We start from the raw sequence: 14567 nt of genomic DNA, 5'->3' as shown, positions 1-14567 counted from the left end.
AATTCCTCTTGTGAAGCTCGCAACTCTCCAGAACCACACCCTTCTGGGTCTATCTAGCACCTTCTCTTTCCATTTATAACCAACATATACTCCTCAAAGGGCTGCCTATACACCATAATCATTCTCTCCGATTCTTGCTTGACCCCTCACCAATCTGGCCTTCTAAGCCACCACTGCACCACACTGCTCTAGTCAAGATCACTAATCAAATCCATGCCACGAAATCCAATGGTTATTTCTCCTCCTTATCCTGGAGCTACCAGTAGCACTTGCCAGTCAATCATACCTTCCTTCCAAAAACATTTTCTTCACTTGAATTGCAGAATACTACACTTTCCTGGTTTTCCTCCTACCTCTAACAATTCCTTCTGTCTCCTTTGCTGGTTTCTCTTCATCTCCCCCTTCACCACTCTAACCCCTAAATAGTAAAGCCAGCTGTCCTCTAAATAGTGACTTCAGTCTTTGGATCTCTCACTGTCTACACTTTTACCACAGTCTACACTCTCATTTAGTCTCATGGCTTTAAATACTCTTTATAAACTAACAACACCCAAATTTGTATCTCCAGCTCTCACCTATCCTCCGTACCGCAGTCTTACATATCCAACAACCTGCTGGATTCTGTAAACATTCCAAGAGCAAACTCCTGACCTTCCTCTGAAATCTGCTTCTCCTCTGGTCTCTGTCCCACTGCAATAAATGGCAGCTCTATCCTCTGAGTTTACAATAAAAAGGAAACATAAATGTCCAATAAACTGAAAAGATACTCAACCATACCTAACCAGGAAGATAAAATTAAAGCAGTAAGATATCATTTCACACTCATGAGACTTGCATAATTTTTAAAGTCTAATGATTTCCATGTGTTTACAAGAAAGTTAAAAAAGAGAATTCCTCAACTGAGGAAAATCCCCCCCCCCCAAAAAAAAACAGGAAGTAGAAGAAAACTCTAAGTCTATACTCCAAGCAGAATTAAATATCTCCAAAAGCATTTAAAGATATATTTTTTTTAAAACCTCACCATGAATCAGAAACTTAAAAACTAAGAACAGAAATAAATTAAAAAAAAAAAAAACAGAGTGAAATGACAGAAGAAAAAGTTAACTGAACTCAGAGAAAAAAATGGGAGGAAAAAAGACTAACTTATCTCAGAAGTGAAGATAAATTAATTACAAGGTGTCCAAGGGAGAATAAACTCAAATGAAAATATACTAAGGAACATTGAAGAAAAGCAGGAAAACAACCAAAAAAAAATGAAAATGATGAGTGAGTAAGTGAGTGAGTGAGTGAGACAGAGATTGAGTCAGAGTGAAAGTAGTAAAACTAGAAGACAGGTAAAGAAGCAATAGTATTTGTATTACTGTAGGCTCTGAGATGAGTAACAAAACAATGGAAATAAACAAATATTTAAACTAAAATTCAGGAAAACTTTCCAGGGGCAACTAGGTGGTTCAGTCTCTTAAGCATCCAATTCTTGATACAGGCTCAGATGATAATCTCAGGGTTGTGAGACTGAGCCCCATGCTGGGCATGGAGTTTGCTTAAGATTCTCTCTCCCTCCCTCTGTCCCTCCCCCCATTGCTCATGCTCTCTCTTTCTCTCTCTCTCGCTTGCTCTCAAAAGGAAGGAAGGAAGAATGAAAGAAAGAAAAGAAGGAAGGAAGGAAGAAAAAGAAAACTTTTCAGAAATGAAAAAGCACCTGAATCTATACAATGAAGGGCACACCAAATACTTGGGAAAATTAACCTAAAACAATTAACTCTAAAACATAGACTAGTAAAAAATATTTGATTTCAAAGACAAAAAACCTCAGGTTGCCTGGGCGGCTCAGTCCCTTAAGCACCTGACTCTTGGTTTCAGCCCCCGTTATGAACTCAGGATCATGGGATCAAGCCCTGCGTAGGGCTCTGTGCTGGGCACAGAGTCTGCTTGAGATTCTCTTTCCCTCTGCCCCTCGCCCCACTTGTGCTCTCTCACTCTCTCTCAAATAAATAAACAAAATCTTTTTAAAAAGATAAAGTCCTCAAGACCTCAAGATAAAAAGAATAAATAACTTATAAATCCACAAGAAGTAGACTAGCATCAGATATTTCAAAACTAACATACAAAGCAAGGTAACAATGGGTTGCCATTTAGTATAAAAAAATAAAATCAGTGAAAGTAAGTGTGAACCAAGGATTTTTTTTATCAGTCAAGCTGTCCTTCAAATATCAAAGGTAAGGAAAAAAGTTTTCAGCATATAAGAACATAGGGAATTTCTGTACTTAACTAGTCCTTTCTGAGAAATCTACTAGACAGAGGATGAGTTTCATCCAATCAAATTATGAGGGAAAAAATGTCAGTAAAGGACCAATGATGAGCATTAAAAAGTAAGTAAATGTACATATAAGACATTAAAAGAAAGAGGAGGTTGAAGGTAAAAGACTGATGTAAAATTGTGGCACACTGTGACAAAGTAGAAAAACTACAACTAAAAAGTGTGAAAAGAAGAGACAGGAAAAGAAAATAATGGTAGAAGTTCAATGTTGTATAGGCAATAGATGGCTTTAAAGCATACTGAGGGGGAAAAACTGATAAATCAGATATTAAGAGGTTAGAGAAATCAACACACAGTGCTGGGACAACTGCATATCCACAAGTAAAACAATAAAATTCAACCCTACCTCACACCATATACAAAAATTAACTGAGGGCGCCTGGGTGGCTCAGTGGGTTAAGCCGCTGCCTTTGGCTCAGGTCATGATCTCAGGGTCCTGGGATCGAGTCCCACATCGGGCTCTCTGCTCAGCAGGAAGCCTGCTTCCCTCTCTCTCTCTCTCTCTCTGCCTGCCTCTCCGTCTACTTGTGATCTCTCTCTGTCAAATAAATAAATAAAATCTTTAAAAAAAAAAAAACAAAAAAAACCAAAAAAACAAAAATTAACTGAAAATGGATCAAAGACCTAAATGTGAGCGCTAATACTCTAAGAGGAAAACATGAAGGTAAATAATCTTTGTGACTCTGGATCAGATATTACATTAAAAACACAGGCAACAGGAGAAAAAAATGGATAAATCAGGCATCTTCAAAATTTAAAACACTTACACTGTAAAGGATACTATCAAAAAAGCAAAAAAGGGGAGGAAAAAAGCAAAAAGGAAACCCACAGAATGGGAGAAAAGTTTTTGTAAATCATATCTCATAGAGGACTGTATCTAGAACATACCAAAAAAAACTCTTATAATTCAATAATAAAAGACAACCCAATTAAGAAATGGGCAAAGGAGCTGAATCACTGTTTCTCCAGAGAAGGCATACAGATGCCCAATAAGCACATAAAAGATGTTCAACACCATTAATCATTAGGGAGATACAAATCAAAATCATGAGATACCACTTCACACCACCTAGGTATCTATAACAAGTGCTGAAAGGATAGAGAGATAAGGGAAACCTCATACATTGCTGGGAGGAATGTAAATGATGCAACACCTTGGGAAAACAGTCTGGCAGTTCCTTAAAAAATTAAACCAGAGGGGCACCTGGGTGGCCCAGTCGGCTGAGCACCCAACTCTTGGTTTCAGCTCAGGTCGTGATCTCAGGGTCGTGGGATAGATCCCTGCGTTGGGCTCCACGCTCAGCACTGAGTCAGCTTGTCCCTTTCCCTTTGCTCCTCCCCCAACTCATGCTCTCTAGCTCTCTCCCTCCCTCTCTCTCTCAAATAAACAAATAAAATCTAAAAAAAATCTTAAAAAAAATTACACAGGGGCACACCTAAGGGACGCAGTCAGGTGGGTGTCCAGCTCCTGGTTGGGCTCAGGTCGCAAGCTCAGGGTCATGAGATCAAGCCCCGTGGAAGGCTCCACACTCAGTGCAGAGTCTGCTTGGGATTCTCTCTCCCTCTTCCTCTGCCTCTCCCACTCATGCTTTCTCCCTCTCAAAACTAAATAAATAAATCTTGGGGAAAAAAAACTAAACAGAGTTACCATATGACTCAACAATTCTACTCCTACATACATAACCAAGAGAAATAAAAATATATGTCCACACAAAAACTTGTACACAAATATTCAAAGCAGCATTAGTCATAATAGTTAAAAAGTAGAAACAATTCCACTGCCCATTTAGAGATAAGTGAATAAACAAAATGTGCTATATCCATACAAATGAACATTATTTGGCCATAAAGAGGAATGAAATACTAACACATGGTCAAACAGGAATGAGTCTTGAAATCGTTATGCTAAGGGAAGGAGGCGAGTTACAAAAGACCACATTTTATATGATTCCATTTATATGAAAGATTCAGAGTAGGCAAATCCACCGAAACAGATGGTAGACTGGTGGTTGCCTGGCTGGGGGGGGGTACTGGGGAGAACAGACACAGGGCTTCTTTGGGGGATGACGAATACTTTTTTTTTTAAGATTTTATTTATTTATTTGACAGAGAGAGAGATCACACATAGGCAGAGAGGCAGGCAGAGGGGAGGGGGAAGCAGGCTCCCCGCCGAGCAGAGAGCCTGATGCAGATGCGGGGCTCGATCCCAGGACCCTGAGATCATGACTTGAGCCAAAGGCAGAGGCTCAACCCACTGAGCCACCCAGGCGCCCCAATGAATATGTTTTAAAACTGGACTCTGAAGTGATACTTCATATTATCCGTGTGGTTTCAAAATTAAAAAAAAAAAAAAAACTGGCCTCTGGTGATAGCTGCACAACTCTGCATTTACCAAAAAACAATGAATTGTGTACTTTTAAATGGGTGAATCGTGTGGTATGTAAATTACATCTCAGTTAAGAGGTTACCAAAAGAAAAAGAAAAAAAATCAACTAACAAAAATTTCATACTAAATAGGAACCCAGCATTTACAAATGCAAAGAATTCCCCAGGAAAGCCTTCGCAACAAAGAAGCCACAATCTCAGCACAGAACTGGACAGAGTCAGAGCCCGCAGAAGAGGAGGCTGACCAGCAAATCAGAGGAAGCCCACCTAAGAAGACCAGAAGGTAGACCAATGCTCTTGGCTCCAGGGGTTGGTGTTACCATCAGTTTTTCAATAAGGAGAAGCCGGAAGTAGATAAGGAATCTTACTGTTGCCTATCATTAACTTACTATGATTTCATGAATACGATGTATTTTTTTTCACACACACACAAGTTTAAATAAACAACCAAGGGGGCAAGGGAATTTATAAAGGTTTAAGAACAAAGGTCAACCATAAGGACAAAAATACAAGCCTTCCTAAATACCACCCCCAATTTTTTAAATAAAAGAGCAAAAAACACACCTCATAGCCAAAGAGAGAGTAAATATAACAAAATATTCTGATAGAGTTGAGGCCAAATATATCAGTCCTAACAGTAAATGGTAATGGGTTTAACTGGCCAAATAAAATAAAAAGTTTCCATTTGGCTTGCGGAACAAAACTCAAGATGCTATACAAGACATATCTAAAACAATTGGTAACAAAAAGAGAGCAGAGTCGCATTTCTGGAATCAGGCAAAGAATTCAAGTCCTAAAGCATTCATCATGACCAAAAAAAAAAAAAGAAAAAAGAAAAGAAAAAAGACAGAGAGAGAGAGAAAGCCACAATCCATGATTTAGAACACATAAAAATACACATATTCACATGAATATAACACAACAACCACCTTTATGTAACAAAAACTACTTGAGATGCAAAGAGACCGAGAAACACACTAATAATAGGAGACTTTATGCACTCTGCGTGGTATATGAGACAATTCAGTGGTCCAAAAATAAGGAGACATGGGGCGCCTGGATGGCTCAGTGGGTTAAAGCCTCTGCTTTCAGCTCAGGTCATGATCCCAGGGTTCTGGGATCGAGCCCCGCATCGGGCTCTCTGCTCAGCAGGAAGCCTGCTTCCTCCTCTCTCTCTACCTGCCTCTCTGCCTACTTGTGATCTCTGCCTGTCAAATAAATAAATATTAAAAAAAAAATAAGGAGACAGAAGATCTAAACAGCATAATTAATAGAGTAAATCTTTTTTTTAAGATTTATTTATTTGACAGACAGAGATCACAAGTAGGCAGAGAGAGAGGAGGAAGCAGGCTCCCTGCCAAGCAGAGAGCCCAATGGGGGGCTCAATCCCAGGACCCTGGGATCACGACCCCAGCCAAAGGCAGAGGCTTTAACCCACTGAGCCACCCAGGCGCCCCTAATAGAGTAAATCTTAAGGATATTTACCAAACTCTAACTCTGATACTAGAGAATATACATTCTTATCTCATGCCCATGCCACATTCACCAAAGTACTCATATATTACATCACAAAGAAACATCAGCAACTGCCATCAAACAGAAGTATTACAAATATCCTCTGATCATAATGTAATGAAACTAGAATTTACTAATAAAAATAACAGAAAAGCTCTTTCACCTAGAAACTTAAAAACCTCCTATTAAATAACTGAGTATCTTGTAAGTGAAATTATAGATTTTTAAAGAAATAATGACAATGAGAACACTACATATCACATTCTATGGGATACATTTAAAGCAGTGATCAAAGGAAAATTTGTTGCTCTAAACAAATTTATCAATAAAAATGAAGTAATAGAAATAAATTCATTTCCAAGGTTAAAAAACCTAAAAAAATAACAAGGTAAACCAAAAGAAAGCACAAAGAAGGAAATAATAAAGATAAAAACAGAGGAAGAGAATGAGACAGAGAATAGAAAACTTGATCTGAGTAATAATATAAAATTCTGTAGTTTTTTTAAAAAACTAAAATAGATAAACCCCTATATAATGTGATTAAGAAAAAGGGGAAAACACAAATATAGAAAAATAAGAATGAGGGAGAAAGCAACCAGTGAAATAGAAGAAAGTTTTTTAAATCATGAGAGATTACTGTGTAGCTCTCCACTTAATAAATCTGAAAAGCCAGATGATAGAGATAAGTTGCTAGAAAAATAAAAACTACCAAATTTGACCCCCTAGAGTTAGAAAGCTTAAACAGCTAAGCAAAATAAGCCAATCAGAAAGACAAATACCATATGGTTTCACTCATATGTGGAACTTAGGAAACAAAACAGATGAATATATAGGAAGGAGAAAAAAAGGAAAGAGAGAGAGAGAGAGAGAGAGGCAAGGAAACCATAAGAGACTCTTAAGGATAGAGAACAAACTGAAGGTTGATGGAAGAAAGTTCATGGCAAATGGGCTAAATGAGTGATGGTGAGTAAGGAGGGCACTTGCTGGGATGAACACTGGGTGTTGTATGTAAGCAATAAATCACTAAATTCTATTCCCGAAACCAAAAAATAATTAAATGAATAAACCCTAGTTTTTACAGCTAACAAAAAAGAAAAAAAAAGGAAAGCTTAAACAGACCCATTTTCATAGAAGAAATAAAGTTATTTAGGAAATATCCCTGAAAAACCATCAGGCCCATATGGTTTCACAGGAGAATTCTACCAAACCTTCAAACACCAGACGGCCTCACGGCTCTATAAATCATTCCAGACCTGGTGTATCATGAGAAGGATCAAGCCTACAGGAACATCAACCTTTCAGAGAAGACGAACCAGCCAAGGAGAGAGAGAAAGCACGTCATCCTCTGAGGAAGGAGGGAACCCTAGAACATAGAATCTCATAAGCTAAAGAATATTTCAAGAAAGGGGACTTTCATGACAAAAGCTGCACAGAGGTCCAAAAAAAGAACAAAAAATGTGAACACGTGGCTTCAGGACTAAGTGGAGGGTAAGGAGACTTAAGAAAGCTAATTATTAATGACTCCTTCTAGGGGCACCTGACTGGCTCAGTCGGCGCACCACGCAACTCTTAATTTCAGGGTTGCCAAGTGCCATATTGGGTGCAGAGACTATTTAAAAATAAAATCTTAAAACAAAACACAACCAAAAAACCCAAATTCTTCTAACAGGCCAAATGGAAAAGGAGGAAGAAAGTGGGCTGTGGCTGGGTGACAGGGGTCTAGGGAGTAGGTTTTTTGCTCGTAGGGAGGGACTATGTGTCTGGCACTGGGGATATAACATAGAAGGACAGTCACAGTAGAGATGAACCTGGGTCCAATCAGTTCAGTGTTTCCTTTGATTCCTTAATAAAACTCCAAATAATGCAGTCAATTTCTCTCACTATCCCACATTTATATATTACCTTCGTCAATGGTCCACACTAAATTTTTCTCAGCAGTCATATTTCATGTTAATATAGCAAACATTACTAAATGCCAATGGCTAGTAGTGGGGAGGCACCCAAAGCTGCAAGAGACCTAGTTTCTTTCCTCAAGATGCTAAGTTTTCAGTGGTGAAGAAGGACTACGGGAGTGCTAGTACTTCCTGGTCCACTAAGTGTCTTGCAAATAATATCTCATTTAATCCTCACAACAAACTCTGAGGAAGCTGGAGTTAGCTTCCATTTCATAGGTGGAAAAAAAAAAACAAGCCTCAAAAAAAGCTAACCACACTGCCCCAGGTGAAGGACCTGAAACCAGAATCCAGATTCTCAGACTCAAATACTAACACTTCCCCAACTCACAATTCCTACCTCTGAAAAGATGACCCTGAAGAGTCTGCGTGGTCATTTGTGCAGATGCTCCGTCAGCAGAATTGGACTTTAGGACACTTGAGAATAGTTGACATCCTGAATCACATCTAAAATTGCCATCTAAATTTGGAAAGCAGCTTTTCTGCCCTCTAGCTGCCTGAACATTCTGTAGCTGTAGGGCACAAAAACTATGTTTTATTTATCATGATCTCAAGGATTGTGTTTTATTTAGCTTTATATTTGTCCTCCTCGGCTTCACATGTAGTGCCTTTCAATATTGGCTCCTCCAGTATTTGTGCAGATTCATTCATTCACCTAATTTCATAACCCTGATAGGATTCTGAATATAATCTAGGACAGAATTTTTAAAAACTTCAAATTTAAGAAGTGAAAGAGCATGGGGCAAAGGGTATCACAGAATGGCTTTTTTAAATTCAGAAATTTACTTTAAAAAATCAAGATGCTCTTGCGCTCTGAAATTTTTACAATATGGCAATAATTGGCAACAAGACAAAGTCTGCTTAAATGTACTTTCCACAAATGTCCCATCTGACCCTTAAATAACCACCCTATAAAAAAGATAAAGCCAATGTACTATAATATCTACTTTGGAGTTGAGGAAATTGTCCCTTAGAAAAGCTACGTGATTTGTTCAAGGAATTGGAGATAACAGAATTCAAGGAAGTCCTGAGTTCAGATCTATTGTTCACTCTATGATGCCTCCTCAAATGGATAACATGTCTTTACTAAACTGGTAAAAGTGTAATAAAAGATGAGAAACTGAATTGCTATCAACAAATTTAAAAAAAAGTGATAGCTAGAGAATGATAATGGTACTTGGGTGGAGAGAAGAACAGAAATGGTCCAAAAGTGATCCTGTAGAAATCCTTTAAATGTTGCCTTTTGCTAGGGTGTAGAAAAAGACACTCACAGATTGTTGGTGGGAGTGCAAAATAGCACATCCTTTCCAGAGGGAAACTGAGCAATTTACATTTTAAAAAAACAAACCCAACAATTCGATCATCTAGGAATGTACACTAAGAAGTAATGATGGGTGTACAGATTTTACATTTTTTCAAAACGTATTTAGTGAAAAACGGAATAACCAACTAAATAAATTATTAGAGCCATGTAATGGCATGCTCTGAAGTCAGAAAAAAAAATGGTTACAAAACAGAAGCCACTTTAGAAAAATCCATACATTCATCTCTGCACAGAAAGAGAATGGAGATGTATACCCAGTAACCATATTCATAATGGTTACTCGGATTGGTGAAACAGTGTATCTTCTTCATCATGGTTTCGCATATTTTAGAAATTTTGTAAGTAAATATGTTACAAAATGTTTCTATATATAAATATTTCTAAGATCTTTTTTTTAAAGATTTTATTTATTTATTTGACAGAGAGATCGCAAGCAGGCAGAGAGGCAGGCAGAGAGAGAGGAGGAAGCAGGCTCCCTGCTGAGCAGAGAGCCCGATGCGGGGCTCGATCCCAGGACCCTGGGATCATGACCTGAGCCGAAGGCAGCGGCTTAACCCACTGAGCCACCCAGGCGCCCCTAAATATTTCTAAGATCTTTAAAGGGGCCTGTGAAACAACAGCAGGGGCTTTCAAAAGAACGTTTTAGTAGCCATTTTATTTTTTTTTTTTTTATTTAAAGATTTTATTTATTTATTTGACAGAGAGAGATCACAGGTAGACAGAGAGGCAGGCAGAGAGAGAGAGAGGAAGGGAAGCAGGCTTCTCGCTGAGCAGAGAGCCCGATGCGGGACTCGATCCCAGGACCCTGAGATCATGACCTGAGCTGAAGGCAGAGGCTTAACCCACTGAGCCACCCAGGCGCCCCTTTAGTAGCCATTTTAAAAGTACCGTTAAAAAATAACATTTAATGGGGCGCCTGGGTGGCTCAGTGGGTTAAAGCCTCTGCCTTCAGCTCAGGTCATGGTCCCAGGGTCCTGGGATCAAGCCCCACATCAGGCTCTCTGCTCAGCAGGGAGCCTGCTTCCCCCTCTCTCTCTGCCTGCCTCTCTGCCTACTTGTGATCTCTGTCTGTCAAATAAATAAATAAAATCTTAAAAAAAAATAACATTTAATAAACATTACCATATCGTAACAAAATACTATTGAAAATTAAAGCTCTCATTATGAATCCCCACCAAAATCTTTCCTTTCCAAATTCCAGTCTCATTCATCCCAGTTCTCATTCAGAAAAATGCTAAAAGGGTTGCTGGGCCAGAAGTCAGACAGACCTTCCTGATTTCTGTAGTTTTTACTTTGCTCCAGAAAAGAAAAGCAATCACATAGGAGGCAACTGAAAAAGCCCCTTGGCAGGAAAATATTTGGGAGAATAAGTTTCTCTCCCATTTCTTTTCCTCCTGACTTACCGACAGGACAATCCTGACAGTGACCGGCCCAGTTTCCTAATAAACCTTAGAAAAGCACCTGGAGATGCGCCAATTTTCAAGATACGTTTCTAAAAACACAAGTTTTACTTTGCAACGCAGGATAAAGAGCATCCTTCGCGACTCATTCTGGACATTACCAGAAGAAGATGCCGCTGAGCGGCAGGAGAGCCTCCGGAGGACAAAGCAGGGTCTCCTCGGCTCGGGTCCCGCAGGCTCCGCGTCCGGGTTCGCCTCAGGGACAAGGGCACGGTCCCTGAACACCACCCCCCTGTCCCCATGAAAGTCGCTCCGAACCGTCGGGGCCGCAGCCTGCCGGACGACGGGGAAGGATCAGAGCCACGGCAGCAGGTGCCCGGGTCGCTGCGCCAGTGGCCGGAGGCAGAGGGAGGGGGCGGTCCCCCGAGAGTCCCAGACTAGCCTCCGCATCCTCCCCACCGCCCCACCCGCCGTCCCACCCGTCTCCTGGAGACCGCCCCTCCCGGACGACGGACACGCCCTCCCTGCGGGCCGGGGCCTCCTCGCCCCGCCCGCCCCCCCCCCCCGGGGCCGCTCACCCGGCCGGGAAGCCCCCGCCGCCGCCGCCAGCCCGGCCGCCAGCCCCTCGGGCCTCGCCCCTCGCAGGGCCGCCGCCTCCCACAGCAGAGGTACCACAGCTACCACCGCCGGGCCACGGGACCCGGAACCACTTCCTTCCGGAACCGCCTCGCCCCGCCCCCGCTCTGGCCCCGCCTGCGTCGGCGGCCTCGCGCTGGCCGGCTCTCCCACCGACCCGTGCTCTCTACTCCTTCGCCGCGAGGGTGCCCCGCCTGGACAGCTCCGGCCAGAGCGCCTGCGCCCTCTGCCGGCCGTTCCCACCTGTGCCGCTCTGTCCAGGGCGCATGCGCTGTCTGCTGCCAGTCCGCCGGGGAAGGAGCTATGCACGAGGCGTTCCCGGTCCTGCGATCCTGGGATCCCGGAATCCCGGGATCCTGGGATCCTGGATACTGGAGCTCATCCTTCAGCCAGAGGCAGGAGCTTAGCCCCAGGGGTCATCCAGGGTTGTACACAGGAGGCAAAGGTGGCGAAGCAGATGAGACTCAGCTTTCCAGCTCCTGGCTTGGCCCTCAAGGTCCCTCCAGAGCCAGCCCACCTGAACCTGCACCTGCCATTCCTATGGCCTCAAATTAAGTTTCTACTCAGAAAACGAAACCTCCGCTCTGCACCTCCCAAATAGGCCAACAGTACCAACATCTCCCCACCATCCAATTCAAAATACTGACTCAATTTTGTCTGCTTTCTTGATTTCTCTCCTCCCTGCACTCCAACCACCAGCCACACAGGTAGTATGTCCTCACTCTTGGAGCTTTCTCACTTGACATTTTGATATAGTTTCTCCTCCTTGCAAGACTTCTCTTTCAGAGCCCACCACATTTAGTAGTATCACCTTTACCCTCCCTTATTGCCAGCTGATTGCATTAGAATTTTCCTCTCCATCTGAGTTGAATTACAGCCATCATCCCAATGAGTCCAACACCAATGATTGAGCCATTTTTCCTTAACTTCCTCAATCCAGATGACTTTACCTCTACTCTACTTTATCCACCCATTCCCAGGCACTTATTCTAGCAGATCTAGACATTCATCACTTTATACTGCTCCATCTCTAAAACCTTAAATTTCAAAATCCTGTTTATTTGTACTCATAATCCTCATCCTTGAAGTCCTGTCTCTCTCTTATTCTCAATGTACTTGATCTTCAAAGACCAAAGAGCTCTCACATCCTCGAACCTTCTACCTGACTTAAGTACATGGCCTTTGACTTCAACAACTCTTGTAAGCAGAGCCCCTGGAATGGCCCTTTGACACATGGTAACATCAAACCACCACCTTTAAACGCTCCAGTTATCTGCATTTTCCATTCCTACATCTGTGTTTTCAAGTACCGCTTCGGAAGAAAAAGTCACACAACACAGAATGATGTCACTACAAATTTTTGGATACCCACTAGAACCTTGGTGTCTCTTTTATGTGACCTCACTCATTTCCAGTAATTGCTGTTATTAACCCTTTCTACTATCTTTAAGTCCCATAGCAATGATCATTTTCCTCTCTTCATACATGATATTGCTTCCTGCTTCACAGAGAAAAGTTCTCAGCGTAGTACATAAGGCCTTTCTTTCTTTCTTTTCTTCCTTTCGACAATCAAAAAAAAAAAAAAAAACATGTTAAATCAACTTAAGACAGACTGGTAAGGATGGAGAATAGAAGAGGTGGCAGCTGGAGCCAGGACTGGCCCTAGCTGTAGTAGCTGGGACATTCGTGGGCAGCCAGGTGCCAGGCTCAAAGGCCTGCACCACAGCCAACTTCAGGGGCCCTTCTTCAGTCAGGCCATATTCCGTGTCAGCTGCTCCACGCTGGACATACCGAGGCTGACTGCTTCCCCATGGGCACCCTGCAGCTGGGAGTGGTGGTACATCCACTGGAATGTGGCCAAGGTCATGCTGGGGATGCTGCTGCCGTTCACAGCTTGCAGGACCTTCTCCACCAGGGCAATGGTCTTGAAGTGGTGCTCCTTCCAGAGGTGATTCCTGTAGCTCTCAGCCCAGTTATTCCCGAAGAAGCAGCCCACGGGTTGTTTCCCGTCCTTGTCCTTGTACTTGCAGGTCAGCAAGCCCCCTGCGGAAGACTGATCAGAGCCACGGGCCCACACTGCTCCCAGAGGCTGTTCTGGACTGGCAGGGGCGGGTGGGGGGGATTATCTGATTCCTACTTCATCTCTCTAGCCCTCTACCTTTTTGTACTCAGTGTTCTGGCCATACTGAAGTGTTTGCCATTTAAGACAAATACTGCTTTTGCTTCTACTTCATTGAACATATTGTCCCATCTGTCTGGTTAAGAGGTGTGAGACCTTTTTAAATGCATATTAATGACTCAGTCCAGGAAGGTTTTCTTCTATTCTACCTTCAAGAATTGTTTCTGGGGGGCGCCTGGGTGGCTCAGTGGATTAAGCCGCTGCCTTCAGCTCAGGTCATGATCTCAGGGTCCTGGGATCGAGCCCCACATCGGGCTCTCTGCTCAGCGGAGAGCCTGCTTCCCCCTCTCTCTCTCTGCCTGCCTCTCTGCCTACTTGTGACCTCTCTCTCTGTCAAATAAATAAATAAAATCTTAAAAAAAAAAAAAGAATTGTTTCTGCTTTATCCAGTCATCTATTGAAGGGCATCTTGGCTCTTTCCACAGTTTGGCTATTGTGGACATTGCTGCTATGAATATTGGGGTGCAGATGAGCCTTTTTTCCCACTACATCTGTATCTTTGGTATAAAGACCCAGTAGTGCAATTGCTGGGCCATAGAGTAGCTCTATTTTTAACTTTCTGAGGAACCTCCACTGTTTTCCAAAGTGGCTGCACCAGTTTGCATTCCCACCAACAGTGTAAGAGGGCTCCCCTTTCTCCACAACCTCTCCAACATTTGCTGTTTCTTGCTTTGTCAACTGTTGCCATTCTAACTGGTGTAAGGTGGTATCTCATTGTGGTTTTTAATTTCCCTGATGGCTAATGATGATGAACATTTTTTCATGTGTCTGTTAGCCATTTGTATGTCTTCTTTGGAGAAGTGTCTGTTCATGTCTTCTGCCCATTTTTGACTTATTTGTTTTTTGCATGTTGAGTTTG

At 42.2% G+C, this 14567-nt stretch overlaps 1 protein-coding gene and 1 pseudogene across 9 annotated transcripts in view; both read right to left on the bottom strand.

The window, feature by feature from the left end:
- The window catches only part of BCLAF3 (BCLAF1 and THRAP3 family member 3), a 60086-nt gene extending 48494 nt beyond the window's left edge, over positions 1–11592 (bottom strand). For 7 of the 9 annotated variants that reach the window (XR_007124739.1, XM_047715616.1, XM_047715614.1 and 4 more), the window contains exon 1: positions 11055–11352. Coding sequence is in view for 6 of the 9 variants with exons in the window: in XM_047715616.1 (XP_047571572.1) it covers positions 11055–11195 (141 nt within the window). In the remaining 3 variants the exon portion in view is untranslated. Of the gene's footprint in view, positions 1–10896; positions 10916–11054; positions 11353–11471 lie in introns of those variants that run through there. The other 2 variants (XM_047715620.1, XM_047715621.1) reach the window with 2 other exon arrangements.
- Positions 11593–13191: 1599 nt separating this feature from the next.
- Positions 13192–13770, bottom strand: LOC125091543 (aflatoxin B1 aldehyde reductase member 2-like; annotated as a pseudogene).
- Positions 13771–14567: the final 797 nt, after the last annotated feature.

This window comes from Lutra lutra, chromosome X (assembly GCF_902655055.1).
Source record: "Lutra lutra chromosome X, mLutLut1.2, whole genome shotgun sequence".
Classification (NCBI taxonomy): domain Eukaryota; kingdom Metazoa; phylum Chordata; class Mammalia; order Carnivora; family Mustelidae; genus Lutra; species Lutra lutra.
This window is presented reverse-complemented; position numbering and strand designations above follow the sequence as displayed.